Source organism: Chiloscyllium plagiosum, chromosome 6 (assembly GCF_004010195.1).
Source record: "Chiloscyllium plagiosum isolate BGI_BamShark_2017 chromosome 6, ASM401019v2, whole genome shotgun sequence".
NCBI classification, from domain to species: Eukaryota; Metazoa; Chordata; class Chondrichthyes; order Orectolobiformes; family Hemiscylliidae; genus Chiloscyllium; species Chiloscyllium plagiosum.
Window position 1 is genome coordinate 56,963,985 of NC_057715.1, and position 15,521 is coordinate 56,979,505.

Consider the following 15,521-nt stretch of genomic DNA (forward strand, 5'->3'; position numbering starts at 1 on the left):
CACGTTAGCACTGCTGCCTCACAGCACCGGAGACCCGGGTTCAATTCCAGCCTCAGGCGACTGACTGTGTGGAGTTTGCACATTCTCCCCGTGTCTGCGTGGGTTTCCTCCGGGTGCTCCGGTTTCCTCCCACAGTCCAAAGATGTGCAGGTCAGGTGAATTGGCCATGCTAAATTGTCCGTAGTGTTAGGTAAGGGGTAAATGTAGGGGTATGGGTGGGTTGCGCTTCGGCGGGTTGGTGTGGACTTGTTGGGCCGAAGGGCCTGTTTCCACACGGTAATGTAATCATAATGTAATTATAATGTTTTAACCGGTAAGACATAAACTTAAGTCAGAATTTTGGAAAACTAGACTAGTTGTAGGGAGAGAAAGGACTATTTTGTGATACTTGTTGAGAACAATAGACAGGGGTTCAAAAGTAAAGTTGTGGTGGTGTAATACCTTTTTGAGGTTTGGTTGGTTTATTATTACTGTGTAGGGACATTGTAGTACTGCCTTCTATTGACTAGAAATTCAAATGTTCCTGATATCATAGTGTATCTTTCACATAGTGTTTCTAATGCATCTCTAACTTGCTCATGGAGAATGGGGTGGGGGTGTGGGGGGAAATCATCCAGACCACAGAATACTTTCCCACATTGAGTGAAAATCAAATTATAGGTCAAACTGGACCACTTTGAGATAGTGCAGAGCATTATCAGCCAGCATTGGGAGGACGTTGTCAGAGAAATTATTTTATAGTATAATTAAAATGTAGAAATTGACTATTTGCACAAAAATGGCATAAGGTGGCACTTTGGGAGCACATTGAACTGATTATGTTTAGATTGAGCGTGTGGTGCTGGAAAAACACAGCAGGTCAGGCAGCATCCAAGGAGCAAGAGAGTCAACGTTTCGGGCAAAAGCCCTTCAAACACGACTCTCCTGCTCCTCGAAATCTGGCTGACCCGCTGTGTTTTTCTAGCACCACACTGTCGACTCCAATCTGCAGTCCTCGCTTTTGTCTGATTATGTCTAGGTGTATAAATTAGAGACCTTGTAAATAAATAATGATTTCAGAATTGTAAAGCAACATTTAATTCAAAACTTAATTTCAAGGAGGCTACAATGAGTTAAATTAGTATTCATGTTAGCGATTTAGATAATCAACACAGCTTTTTTGTTTAGGTGGGGTGGTAGCTGGTATGTATCAACAACTAACTACCAAGTCTATATAGAAGCCATTGTCAGACAGAACCTGGTAGATCTAGGTTGGGTATGTTCATATCAAAACATGCTCCTTGATATTTAACTATATGTTAGTGCTTCGTACAAGTCGAGTATTGAGTGTGCACAACACATAGCAATTTTTAAAAATACTGAACACATAAAAAAGGGCAAATTTGTTAGTGTTTAACTTAATAGGAGCTGGCAGACGAGAGCAGAGATTAGCACATTGTTGTTTCTACTTGCAAGATATAGTCAAAGTCTATCTAAACAGACTGAGTGAAGTTCCATTTCCCTCAAGGCTCTATGGGGGAAGGGATAATGAAAATGAGAGCACGGTACAGCATGTAGGACTGCTTGTGCCAACATTGTATAAATGTTTTGGAGTTTTTCTTCAATGCCCCTTTTTTCCACTTTGATATCAGCTTTTAATCACACTTCCTTTCAGACAGCTTATTCTGGATCATAACAAAATGTTTTTCTTTTAAAAAGAAAAAATCTTGCCACCTTAACTTTTGTTTTTTTTGTCAATAACTTTAAATCTTTTGTCCTTTGGTTATTGATCCATATGATACAGCAAAAAAAAACAGTTTCTCATTTCCTGTATCAAAACCCTTAATGATTTTAAACACTTCAGTTAAGTTGGCCGTTGATATTCTTTGCTCAAAAAGGACAGCCTCAACTTCTTTAACCTTTCCACATAACCAAGACCTTCCATACCTGTAGGGAATTCGAGTAAATCTCTTCAGTATCTCTTCAAGGCTGAAACATCACTTCAGAAATGTGGGGCCTGGAACTGGGTATAATAAAACTGCCCTAATCGGTTATTTTATTTAATGTAGCTTGCTTCTGCATCTGATGCATTTGTACATTTTAATCATAAAACTAAGTAATTTTTGAGTTTATGTTAACTGTCTCTCAACATATTCTTCTCTCACCATAAATTTCATCCATCTGTTTCTGTGCCTCCTTTAAAATTATACCCTTTAGCTTATATTGCCCATTCTCATTCTTTCTACCAAATTGAATCACTTCACTCTGCCTATATTAAATTGAAAATGCAATTTCTCTGCCCATTTTATCAGTCTGAGTCCTGCTTTAGTCTGTAACTGTTGTTCTTTATTGCCCACTATATTTAATATTTGTGAAATTTGAAATTATGTGCTGTATTTCCCAATAGTGGACATTAAAATATAACAAAAAGAATATGGTCCTAATACTCAACAAACATTGTACAAGTTTATTAAAGAGCAAGACAGCAACTAGAGCAAAAGTAGGAACCCTTAAAGATGAATGAGGTCATCTTTTTGTTCAACCTCAGGAGGTGGAAGTGATATTAAATGAATACTTTGCAGAGTTTTTAACTGTGGGTAAAGAAATGGAGGCGAGAGAGCTCAGAAATAAATATTGATGTTTTGAGTTATTGAGTTATAAGGGAATACTGGATAGGCTGAAACTTTTCTCACTGGAGTATACGAATTTGAGGGATAACCTTATTGAGATTTTTTAAATCATGAGGGGTATAGATAAGGTGAATGGCAGGTGTCTTTTCCCTCAGCTGGATGATTTCAAGACTAAGGGGGGCATATTTTTCAGGCGAGAGGAGAAAGATTTAAAAAAGACATGAGGGCAGGTTTATTTTAAGAGTGGTTTGAATGTGGAATGAACTTCCAAAGGAAGTGGTGGATGCGGGTACAGTTATAACGTTTAAAAGATATTTGGATAAGTAAATGAAAAAGAAATGTTTGAGGGATATGGGTTAAGTGCAGACAGGTGGGACTGATCTAGTGTGGGATTATGGTCAGCATGGACTGGTTGGACCAAAGGGCCAGTTTCTGGGCTGAACACTCTGACTTACCCGTGAAGACTCCAGTGAACAAATCTGAAACATGATACTGTTGTTTAAAATTGTAATTTCCAGTGTCCTGTTTGGATGAAATTTTTATAGCAATAACTAATCTGCAGTATTTTTAGTGTTTGATTTTATTTGTGGCGCATAATTAGTAGCAGACACGTTGATGCACAGATCTTAGAAATTACATTCTTTGAACTTTTTGAGATGGATTGAACTACAGCTCTTGGTTAAATAATGAATCAAAAATAGAGTGCTGGAGAATCACAGCAGGTCCAGCAGTACCTGTAGAGAGAAAAACAGTTAATATTTAGAGTCCAGTGACACTGCATCAGAACGGATTCAAAATGTTAACTCTATTCTCTTTATCGGTGTGCCAGACCTGCTGTTTTTCCAGCAGTCTATTGTTGATTCAGATTTCCATAATCCACAACTTTCATGTTGATTTAACTTGGTTAAATAATGCTTGCTTGCTTTTCTCATGACACCAAACAAGTTAGGTGAGCTTATTGTTAGTCATGGGTATGATTTCATAACTCAGTATTCAAACAGAACTCCCAGTAAACAAGATTTGTATGACTAAATACAAATGAAGAGTTATCTAAAATGGATAATTCCAGTCATAATTTCATGCTTTTTCTTTTAAGAACTTTAAAGTATAATGGATTGTACATTGCAGGAGTTGGCCAGAGATTTTCCCCATTTTTGGTTTTATGCATGACAACTCACTTTTTGATCAGTAATGTCAGTGCTGATAGAAAGTGATTTTTTTTTGGTGAGGTAACTGGATCCAATTCTGCTACATATGACTGAATATCATTTTGTCATTTGTCCATATTTACACCTGCAGGATGGTTATTGGACATAATATTGGTGAGCAGTAAGTGTCCATAAAATTATCAGAAATCATCAACTTTGGGTGTAGTTGGTTGGGGTGTGTGGGGAGAGGGGAATAGGGAGGAAGAAATAGTTATTCAAAATGCAATAGCTAATTTTGAAAAGTGTGATAAACTAAATTAGATTGCTCAACTCATTTTGGGCCTTCATGGACTGCTCTTTGATAATAAATAAACATTTTTCTTTGCAGTACAACTTTACATAAAAATAACAGCGCTCCTAAACCGCAACCAACACCGAGACAAAGCACTCCATCAGGAAAGGTATGCTTCACTGTAATGGTCCAGACACTGAAGCCTCAAATTTATTATTATTATTAAAAGAAGAAACATGAGTTTGTTTGAACAAAACCGTATTTAGCCTGGGGTGGAAAAAGTAAGCACTGCATTAAAGCTGAATAATGGACCACAGTAGCCAATACTTAGCTTCACATTCTAGGAATTATTTGTTAAGTTTAAGAAATAGTTTCAGACCCAAGCTTTTTTTCATTGTGTGGAATTCATCATGCTATAATTACTGTTACTTAGTGCTTTAAGAGATTAATACTCCTTCTCATTTCAACAGTTTCCTCATTTCATGTCCCTTCACATTATCCCAGCCCCCAGCCTCCAACTTGACACCATCACCTTTCCTATCTATCCACTTCATCTTCCTGTCCGATCTATCATCTTCTCCCTCGCGTTCATCTACCCAATACATTTTCAGCGACCTTTGACAAACCTCCCCCCCCCCCCCCCCCCCCCCCCCCCCAGCCCCACCTCTCCTCCCATTTATCTCTCAGCCCCCTGGCCCACGAGCCTCATTCCTGATTAAGGGCTTATGCCCAAAACATTGATTCTCGTGATCCTTGGATGCTTCCTGACCTGCTGTGCTTTTCCAGCACCACACACTCGACACTGAACTCCAGTATCTGCAGTCCTCACTTTCTACTCATTACATATTATGTCTAAAATAGCCTTTTACTGGTTGGTTCCAAAATGTATTGTTCTAAGAAACCATTCTAAATGTGAACTGATCCTAGGCCAACTTGTCAACATGATTTGTCCAATCTATATGAAGAATCAAATCATTCATGATTATTGCACTAATGTGCTTACAAAGTCACATTATTTTCAATTTCTACCTGTTTACAGTGCAACTATTGTTTAGGAGTCCTGCAGACCAGAGACATTTTCCCCTTCTTTCATATTTTCACGCAATCTGATTCAATTACTTAATCTTCTGCCTCCAGCAGTGTGGAGGTGTCCATAACTGTTGACACTGCACTGGTAATATAGCCTACAAGAATGGCATGCTGTACTGCAAATAACAGTCTATTCCCTTATTAAATTATCCTCTACAATCCTTTTCACATCCTGAATCCACCTCTATCATCAGTCTGCTCATCCATTCTGCAGGCCCTACTCTCCTCTACATAAGCCACAAGAACTCCAACCTGTAGGAGTTAAGGGTCCTTTCTGATCCCACACCTGCTGCACTCAGTCACAACCTTTCATCTGTGACTGAAGAATTTAACTTAGTAGGTATGACTGCTTCTTAGAAAGTACGTCCAAGTAACATTTTCATTGTTTTCTCATGCGTCCAGTGTCCTGATTTCAGACTCTATCTTTTCAACTTTGCATTGAATTTCTTTGATACAGACACTTGCTGTACATGTTGTTGTGGACTGTGTTGGTGTTTAGAAGATCTCTCAGACTGCAACTGGTACACATCATCTGTTTGATGTCTAATTTACTTAACTAGCTAAGCTTTCGGTTTTTAAAATATCGTGTCTAAAGTTTTTAATCTCGGTAATTTAATTTATGAAATGTAATTATATGCTTCTGGTATTAACCATAAATGAACTTAAGACTTAGTTTGTGTTATCAATCCTCTATCATTTTTATATCTCAGGCAGTACCTCTTAACTTCATTTCACCAACTTTCCATACTTCGTAAATTCTCTTGAACACTGGTGAAATGCTTGCTGAAGCTTATCTGTGCTAACACTTTTTAAATATTATTTTAAATCCGTGAAATCATTAATTTCATACACTTTACTACAATTTCTAATTTAGTGAAACAAAAATGCAACACTATATAAGCTGCTAAATATAACTGGATTTCTGTAATTTTGTACATGAATTTTTTCCCCACTTAATATGAACTCTTGATTCAAACATGGTCCATCCTCTCCCCTCATCCTGCTTTGGTTTTGCTCAGGTCTTTATCTCAGGCCTGCTCTGCCACCGTTCTTGATATTACTCTTCAGTCTTGAAGTCCTGCTCCTCCTGAGATATGATCCTCAACAAAACCCCAGTTTAAACTTGTGGACAACATAAATATCTCCTATAGCTAAAATGGAATAAACTATTTTTCTTAAGGGTTGAGATATTCCTTTGTTATAAGTAGACAGGGTGGGGGGATAAGAAACATTTCCTCACAAAATCAGATTTGCAGACTTTGTTTTTATTTAAAATCTCTTCTGTTTCCTGGTTCTTAGTGCACTGTAAAACATAAACGCAGTGTTCGACTGATAGTTTAAATGGATAAACAAAGAACATGTACAATAATTGTTGAACAAATGTTCCATTTAATAAAAGCTTTCTTTTTGTGGAGAATTCAGTGGACTTTGTTTTGGTTTCAATCGGAACACAATTTGTCAATCTGACTTGATGATTTATTAAAATATTGTTTTAAATTTTAAAATGTTTTTGTATAGTGTCAGCTTTGGCTTACAATAGCAAACTTGCCTCTGAGTCTTGTTTGTGGGTTCTGTCAGATTAAAGATAAGGCCATGTCTAATTGGATAAAAAAGTTGCCATTGTCTCAGGGCTGCATGATCATAAGCGAGAGAATCCCCTACAGTGTGGGAAGAGGCCATTCAGCCCATTGAATCTGCATTGACCTGCTAAAGGGCATCACACCTTGACCCAGCACCCCCCCCCCCATCCCCATAGCCAACCAAAGAGAGAGACAAGTGGTGGTTAAACCTGGAGATATCACACTTCAGGCTAGGATGAGGTTGAGAAGGAGAGTTCTTCACAATAATCTCAGCAGATACAAGAATTCAACCTGAAATGTTTGTCTCACTCCACATTGCAAACTAGCTGCGCAGACACTCAGGTAACTGATCCCCTCCAGCTGCATGTATGTTAAGTCTTTGCTTAATGTTGATTAATTTAACACTTTAACAATGTTCAAGTGAAGAAGAATATTATTTAACATTTGCAAACTTTAGGATTGTTTGCCACTGCCTGGTTGCACATTTGCAGCATCTTCAGTCTCTTACCCTATTTTGCCCACTGTTTTCTTCATAGTATCTCTTTCATTTTGTTCCTCCTCACCCCTGAGCCTTGTGTGTCAGAATTCCTTTTGCCCTGGTCTTGCTTTCCACCTCTGTTCTTATCTTAGGCCTTCTTAGATTTGTCCTTGCTTTTGCGACCGAGTCTTCTGTTTTTTCCTAATGCTGATCAGTGCAAGTAATCCTGGGTAAAAGCAAATTACTGTGGATGCTGGAATCTGAAACCTAAAGAGAAAATGCTGGAAAATCTCAGCAGGTCTGGCAGCATTTGTAAGGAGAGAAAAGAGCTGGCGTTTCGAGTCTAACTGACCCTTTGCCAAAGCTAAAAAAGGGAGAAATAGGGAGGTATTTACACTAGGCTGAGAGAAGGTGAGTCATGGCTCCAGAAGCAAAGTGAGCAATAAAAAGGTGATAATGACAGTGCATAGAGAGATTATAGGGAGATTAGGATCTGTGAATGACCAAGGCTGAAGTTCAAGGGAGGAGCTATGTGACAAAATATGTGGTGGATGGGGGGGATGGATGAAGCAGAGGCAAAATGGAAAACAGGGGAGAAGGGGGAAGAGGAGAGGAAAAAGGTGATGAGAGTGTGGGGAGCGAGAGAAAGAGAGACAATCAAGAAATAAGAGGTACAGAACAGTGAGAAAATTATAAAAAAATGATAAAATAAAATTACGGAGCAGAATGAAAACAGAGGGGTCGGGATGGGATAATCATCTGAAGTTGTTGAATTCGATGTAACGTGTCTGGTCGAAGATGAGATGCTGTTCCTCCAGTTTGCGTTGAGCTTTACTGGAACATTGCAGCAGGGCAAGGACAGACATGTGGGCATGGGAGTAGAATTGTGTGTTGAAGTGGCAAGCCACGGGAAGCTCCTAATCTCCCTATAATCTCTCTATTCACCGTCATTATCACCCCTTTATTGCTCCCTTTGCTTCTGGAGCCATGACTCACCTTCTGGAGCCTCGTATAAATACCTCCCTATTTCTCCCTTTTTTTTTTAGCTTTGACAAAGGGTCAGTTAGATTCGAAACGCCAGCTCTTTTCTCTCCTTATAGACGCTGCCAGACCTGCTGAGATTGTCCAGCATTTTCTCTTTTGGTTTCAAGTAATCCTGGGACTCCCCTACTACTACCTGCACTGACCATCTCCTGGCACTAGATGGAGCCTGATCTATTTAAAAGTACTGTATTGGTGAGCTTATGAGGGTTTAAAATATTGTATTATTTTTGGGATGTAGTTATTGAGAGTTGAAATAAATGTAAAATTCTAAAGGAACTGCTAATTAAATACACATTTTAACCAATGAATCAAACAGTTGAGCTCCTCCCTTGAACTTGTTTTTCAAAAACATTTGGCTCAATAAACTGTTTAATAACCTGAGAGCAGAAATATTTTGAGCAATGCTACTTTTTTATGTACAATAACAGAAGTAAACAAATGAATACCAAACTAAATATCAAATAAAAAAGTAATTATGGGGAACACTTAATTATTGATTAATATAACAGCATTGAAGTCTTGAGATAAAAGTTGAATTTTGAAAACTTCCAGGTTTTTTGAATCTATTCTCTTAACTATATATTGAGCAATGAGTATATAATGACTCTTTAATTATTAAAATGTACATGTAATCTTTTTTTAAAAATGAGTATGTTTTGTTCCTGCTTGTGGCAATCCCAAATGTATATCCTCGTGGATCAATTGGAATAATTTTCACAATTTTACTGAATCAAAATCTGTAGTTCTTTTGAATATTTGTACAAGGTTAATTTGTTCTGTGAAGAGCCTGTTTGCTGTAATCTTTCTATGTAATTAAATTCTATGTAATTTCAGTCTTTTCTCTGCACCCTCATTTTATAAAGAATATATGTAGTATGAGTTGGGGACAGGAGCAGGTCATTTGGCCTCGCAAGCATGCTCTACCATTCAATAAAATTGTGGATATTTTGATTCTGGTCTCAATACCACGTTCCTGCCTACCTCCATACTCTTTGACTCCTTTATTAGTCAAGAATCTATGTAAGTCTCCTTTTAAAGATGACTAATCCTGCCTCCACCACTCTCTGGGGAAGGGAGTTTCATAAGCTCATGACCCTCTCAGAAGAAATTTCTCCTCCTCTGCCTGAAATGAGAGAGCCCTTATTTAAAAGTGTTTCCCCTACTTTTCACCTGTCCCAAAAAGAGAAACATCCTGACAGTATCCTGCCTGTCAAGTCTCTTCGGGATATTGTATTTCAAATTAGTTGAGCTGACACTTTTTGAATGTCCTGTATTTGGCCCAATGTGTGTTTACAGATAAATTGCCTGCAACCACATTGAATTTGTGTAGCTGTCAACTCCATCTTTGTTTTTGTATATTCGTTCTAACACATTTAATGCACTTAAATTTGTGAACATAATTTTTCAGCAAAGAGAAAATCCTTTCAACAGAACATTTTTGGCAGATGACATTCCAAATGGAGAGAAGAAATCACTGCAATTGGTTGGTACAGAGTCAGTGTCTGTGACTCCTTTAGCAGGTAAATACCAAAGGTCCATTAAGAGAGTTTAAGTATTTATGCTGGAGAGAATATATTCTCTTTAAACCACATCCTATTTTCTTAGCTTGGTTCAGAGATTTTCTACAATTGCCAACAGTATTTTCTGAGTTTGTGTGATTGATATCCATATCTAATGATGGGTGTTGGTTAGGCTACTAGTCTTCATAAATATTCCATAAATGTGAACAGTAGTCATTCAACCATGAATGTGAGGTGTTTTAAATATGATTTTAATCTTTTTGCGGCATTGTAGATAGTTATTATTATTACCTAGTAGTTGGAATGAGTATTATTCACTTAAAAGATTTTGAATAAACTCTCTTATTTCCTTGGTTATACGATTTACAAAAGGAACTGAAAAGCTTTATCTTAAGACCATAAGAAGTTTTCAATGTTTTGAGCATGCTTTACCATACATTCAGATCAACTCTCTTTTCCTGCTATGTGTATCTAAACTGTCCCCTAAGCTATCACATAGCCCATAATTGTTTTGATCAAAAATCTTTTTACTGCAGCTTAAACATATTCAACGACCCAGCCTACAGTGCTTTCCAAAGTCCAGAATTTCAATGACAAAGGACTCTTTGTGAGGAAATTTCCCCCAAAAAATCTGTGACATCTTCCACTCCTTATTTTGAAACTGTTCCAGTTCTAGATTTCCCCTTTCAGCACCTACTCTATTAAGTCCCTTCCGAATTTTGTGTTTCAATAAGAAATATGTAATTCTTCTGCACTCCAATTCATGTTGGCTGAGGTTGCTCAAAATATTCTCGTAATGCAGCCCCTTCATCCCATGAGTCAATGTAATGAGCGGTTCCTAAACTATTTGCAATGTAAGTGTAGCTAAGAAGTCACTTGCGGAATAGTGTATAGCCCTCTAACAGTAACCACATGGTAGGCAGAATACAAAGGAAGAAATATCAGAACGTTGCTGCATTAATCATGGGAAATTTAAATATATATAGATTGGAAAAGTCAAATGGGCAGAGGTAGCTTCAGTGAGTTCCTAGAATATACTTGAGAGGGTTTCTAAGAACATCATGTTCTGGAGCCGATCAGAGAATAGGCTACGGTAAGTTTGATATTTTGCAACACGATCATATTGAGTAATGATCTCATAAGACTTCGAGGTAGCAGTGATCATAATAATTAAACTTTTCATTTAGTGTGAGGGATAGAGGAATGGGTCCAAGACCCTGTTTTTAAAAGTTAAATATGGCATTTATGAGTGGATGATAGAGGAACTGGTTAAAGGGAATTGGCAAATTAGATTATAGGATCAGAATATACAGTAGATACATTCCAATGTGTAAGAACATTTCCAAGGTACAGACCCACCATCTGTGGCTACCTAGAACTATTAAAGATAGTTTCAGACCTAAACGAAAAGCATATAATTGTGCACAGACATGTGGCAGATCAAAAGATTGGATTTAAAAAAAAAATGCTCAAAAAAATTCATGAGAGAAAAATTAGAAATGAGTGAAACCTAGTTAGAAATATACAAAGAAGAAAAAAGAGAGCATCAGTTCAGTAGAGTCTGACCAATTATTGGAAAATAAGGAAATGGCAGATGAATTGAATGGGTCTTCACTCATGTAACATCTGAGAAACAATAATAAACCAGGAAGTGGACCAGGGTGGCACGGTGGCTCAGTGGTTGGCACTGCTGCCTCACAGTGCCAGGGACCCAGATTTGATTCCAGCCTTCGGCGACTATGTGGAGCTTGCACGTTCTCCCCGTGTCTGTGAGTTTCTTTCAAGTGCTCTGCTTTCCTCGCGCAGTCCAAAGATGTGCAGGTTAGGTGAATTTGCCATGCTATATTGCCCATAGTGTTCAGGGATGTGTGGGTTAGGTGCATTGGTCAGGGGAAATGTGGAGTGGTGAGGTGAGGTGAGGTGAGGGGATGGATGTGGGGGGATGCTTTTCGGAGATCGGTGTGGACTTGTTGGACCAAATGGCCTGTATCCACATGTAGGGATTCTATGAACTCTGTGCGATGGAGTATTATAATCATCAGATGACTGCTACAAAGTAAATTTTTTGTAGTTGCAAGCTGATAAGTGCCTGAGTCTACTAGAAGTGCTTCCTGAGTTAGTTGATGCTTTGGTTTTAATTTTCCAAAACTCCCTTGATCTTGGAAAGTTCTCCTTAGATTGGAAAATCACAAATAAAGTTATTTCTTTTGATAAAGGGAGGGAGACAGAAACAGGAAGCTATAGGCCAGATGGGTTTAATAAAAATGATAGAAGCTATGATTTCAAGAAGTTATAACAGGGCACTAACATAAATTCAAGGTCATCTGGTAAAGTCAACCTTGTTTTCTGAAGAGAAAGTAGCGTTTAACTAATCTGTTGGAGTCCTTTGAGAAAGGAGCATATACTAAGGATAAAGGGTAGCTGGTGGATGTACTATAATTGTGTTTCCAGAGGACACTTGATAAAATTCTAAATACAGTTATTGTGGAGAACAGAACCGCAGCAATGAGCACCCGAGCTACATATCTTCTCCCAAACTTTGAGAATGAAAACAAATACAGCGAGTTGCATATGAGCATGAATAGAAGATTGGTTAGCTAACAGGAAATGGGGAGTACACATAAATGAGTCTTTTGGGTTAGCGAACGTGGTGTTGTTATAGGAATCAGTGCTGAGACTTTAATTGTTTACAGTTTATATAAATGAGTTAGACAAAGTTTGTTTTCAACAGAATTGTGGGTTTTCAGGCTAGGAGAAAAGTGGAGTTAAGGCCACAGTGAAATCCGCCATCATCTTATTGAATAGTGGAGCAGACCAAATGGCCTTAGCCCTGCTTCAGTTTCTTTCTCATCTTCTCGTGCGGTAAAGAAGTTAATGGAATCTATTTCCTCTATTTGGGCAACTGTCATTTTTGATGAAAAATTATGGAGGCACCCTTTAAAAACTAATGAGAAGAAGAATGGACTTTTACACAACATGTTCATTTCATGCATAAAATATCTTAATTTAAAATGTTTTTAATTTGCTAATGTTTTGTACGTACTGATATGAAGAATATTCCTACTGGGGAACATAATGCTTTTCACGATTTTAAAATCATGCACATCAAATGCTCCTGAATCAGCTCCAGCACAGTTCGGCATAGAGTAAATTCTCTCTTAATTAACCATGTCCCAAAGTCTCAAATAGCAACAATACAAAATCTCTTATTCTCAGCGGTAACAATAACTGGGCCAAATTACTAAAGATGAATCATCATCCTTTAAACAGTATTTAAATTTATTTAGATCCAAGAACTCGTGGGCTGAAATTCTGAAGTTATGTTAGAATTTTGCCTTTTAGTACTTTGTGGCATTATTGAGGTGTGGAGATTATCTGGGAGGGCATCTGAGCTGTACTTGTCTAAGTCAGTATTGATGCATCTTGAGCACTAGGTTACACATTTGTCTGTTTGTGAACACTTTGCTGCAACAAAGCTAATTAAGAATGATTTAACTGAGTGCTTTCCTGCTTTTCTGGGTAAAATATTCATTTGACAGTATGGTTAATTATGTGTAATAATCAGGTTAATTTTATTGAATCTTAAAAAAAAATGGACTTGATGGTTTTTGAAAGATTTTATTACTTCCTCCACTATTAAATTATTTTTTTTAAATTCTAATCCAGAACATGCAAGCATCGTCATCACCATCATTTCATTCAAATATATTGATTCCAATTATTTCATTTCCATGGTATTTTGTTTTCATGGAATGCTTCCAGGATTTATATGGTTTTATATTTTTTACTGGATGAATTCTTGGGAGCACATCATTTTGGGTTCAAGTATGTGTTACGTCACACTGATAAATTCCTCAAGCTTCTGGAATTGTTATCTTCGCCTGGAAAAGGGGTGTTCTTTATCATTACACTGGCTAAAATTCTCAATTGTTTAAAATGGGGAATATTTTAAATACAAAGCAACTCAGCAGGAAATAAAGGATAAGAGATCCACATATTTATATTTCCCATCCCTTGCTAATGTCAGCACCCAAAACTGGAAATTATTGTATTGTTAGCTGTGGTGCCATTAGTAGAGGCCTAACATTGCAGATGTTAGGCCCACTCCAAAGACCTAAGCACTCAAATCGATACTAACACTCATGTAGTATGATGGGATGAGATGTCCCACCAACCATCTACTTGTTCTCTAAGTTAAGCATGAAAGATACTGTAGTGTATTCAAGGAAGCAATAGAACTTTCTTTCACATCCTGATCAATATTTATCCCTTTGTCAAAATAACAATAACATGGATTTATGTGGCTATCATGTATTGATGTGGGAGTTGGCTGTGCATAAACTGGCTGCTGGATTTCAAACCTTGCAACAGTAATTACATTTTAGAAGTAATTATTTGGCTTTAAAGGCCAATGTACCCAGTAAGTTTTTTTTCTCCATATTATTACTATTTAATTTTGAATGTTGATTGGGAGAGGTATATGTCAAAAGCGTCTACAACCATTTAGCACTGTTAAATTTTGACCTGGTACTGATTTCCCTTGGTATTAATGTTTATGTGACATTGGTACATGTTGCTACATAATTCTCAGCTTGCTGGACACATGTCTAATGTTGATCAAGATCAAAATTGAAAGAAGCCTCACTCGTTACAATTATTACTATCTGTGAGCATGGTTGTGCTCTTTTATCCCGCTTTTTTTTGTATTGTGACTTCTAATTTTCTTTCTTGCTTTTCATTATTGTTGTTTACCTGATATCAGTGCATGTTGTTACATAATTCTCAGCAACCTTCCCAATTAATTTTTCGTGCATTTGCTAAATCTAATATTCTGTATATACAAAATTGGATTTGGAAACTATGGCTGATGATATAGACCAAAATGAGATCTGATGCATGTGTACATTTCTGCAATGAATCCTTTCAATGCATTTTCTAAACTACTTTCTATTTTAACACTTGAAAGTTAATGCATCCCTGATGTCAACCAAAACAATTGGATTCTAACCTTAAATCCATTGGAATCTCATGATTGTGTTTCTTATTTTCAAGTGGCTTTGTTTCTGCCCTCTCCCAATTTGTGCTGTTGCTGGTGTTACTGATTTGTGCAGGTTCAGTCATCAAAATGTTTGCTTGTGAAAGCAAAGGACATCGAGAACTTGATTTTATGACCTCCCCTCCACCAAATGATGGATGGAAGAGGGTTAAGATGGAAAATGGGGTGTGAAATATGAGAACTGAATAAGTTAATGCCATTTATGCCCTCTTCTTAAAATTTTAAATTGCAAAAATCCATCCCTCAAAAGATAGACAGGGACCTAAATTTAACAGAGTTGGGTAAAGGTCTGAAATGCAGGTGATGACTTTCCGAGGTAGGTAGATGTTTGCACTCCTTTTGAATGGGGCACTGCATTACTGTTTTTACTGGTCCCTCATGAAAGCTTTTGGTCTAAGCCTGCCTCAAGGTCCAGTCTCTCAATTGTAGCTTGAAGATGAAGTTTCCTTGGCTGGAACATTCTTTTATTTTTCCTCTCTCAAAGGATCAGGGCATTACTGGCAGTACCTGTTCTTTTTTTTCATCCCTAACGCTTAGACAATTTCAGAAAGCAGTTGAGTGTCTCTTGCAATGGGTCTGGAATGTTTTTTTAAATAGATTCATTTTGTGGGATGTGGGCATTTATTATCTGCCCCTAGTTGCCCTTGAGAAGGTGGTGAGCTGCCTTCTGCTATGGGTTGATCCACAATGCCATGAAGGAGGGAA

At 37.5% G+C, this 15,521-nt stretch overlaps 1 protein-coding gene across 5 annotated transcripts in view; it reads left to right on the forward strand.

Moving 5' to 3' along the window:
* Positions 1-15,521, forward strand: part of sytl2a (synaptotagmin-like 2a) — a 123,584-nt gene that overhangs the window by 55,070 nt on the left and 52,993 nt on the right. For all 5 annotated transcript variants that reach the window (XM_043691609.1, XM_043691610.1, XM_043691611.1 and 2 more), the window contains 2 exons: positions 4,146-4,218; positions 9,649-9,760. In XM_043691609.1, coding sequence (XP_043547544.1) covers positions 4,146-4,218; positions 9,649-9,760 — 185 coding nt within the window. The remainder of the gene's footprint in view (positions 1-4,145; positions 4,219-9,648; positions 9,761-15,521) is intronic.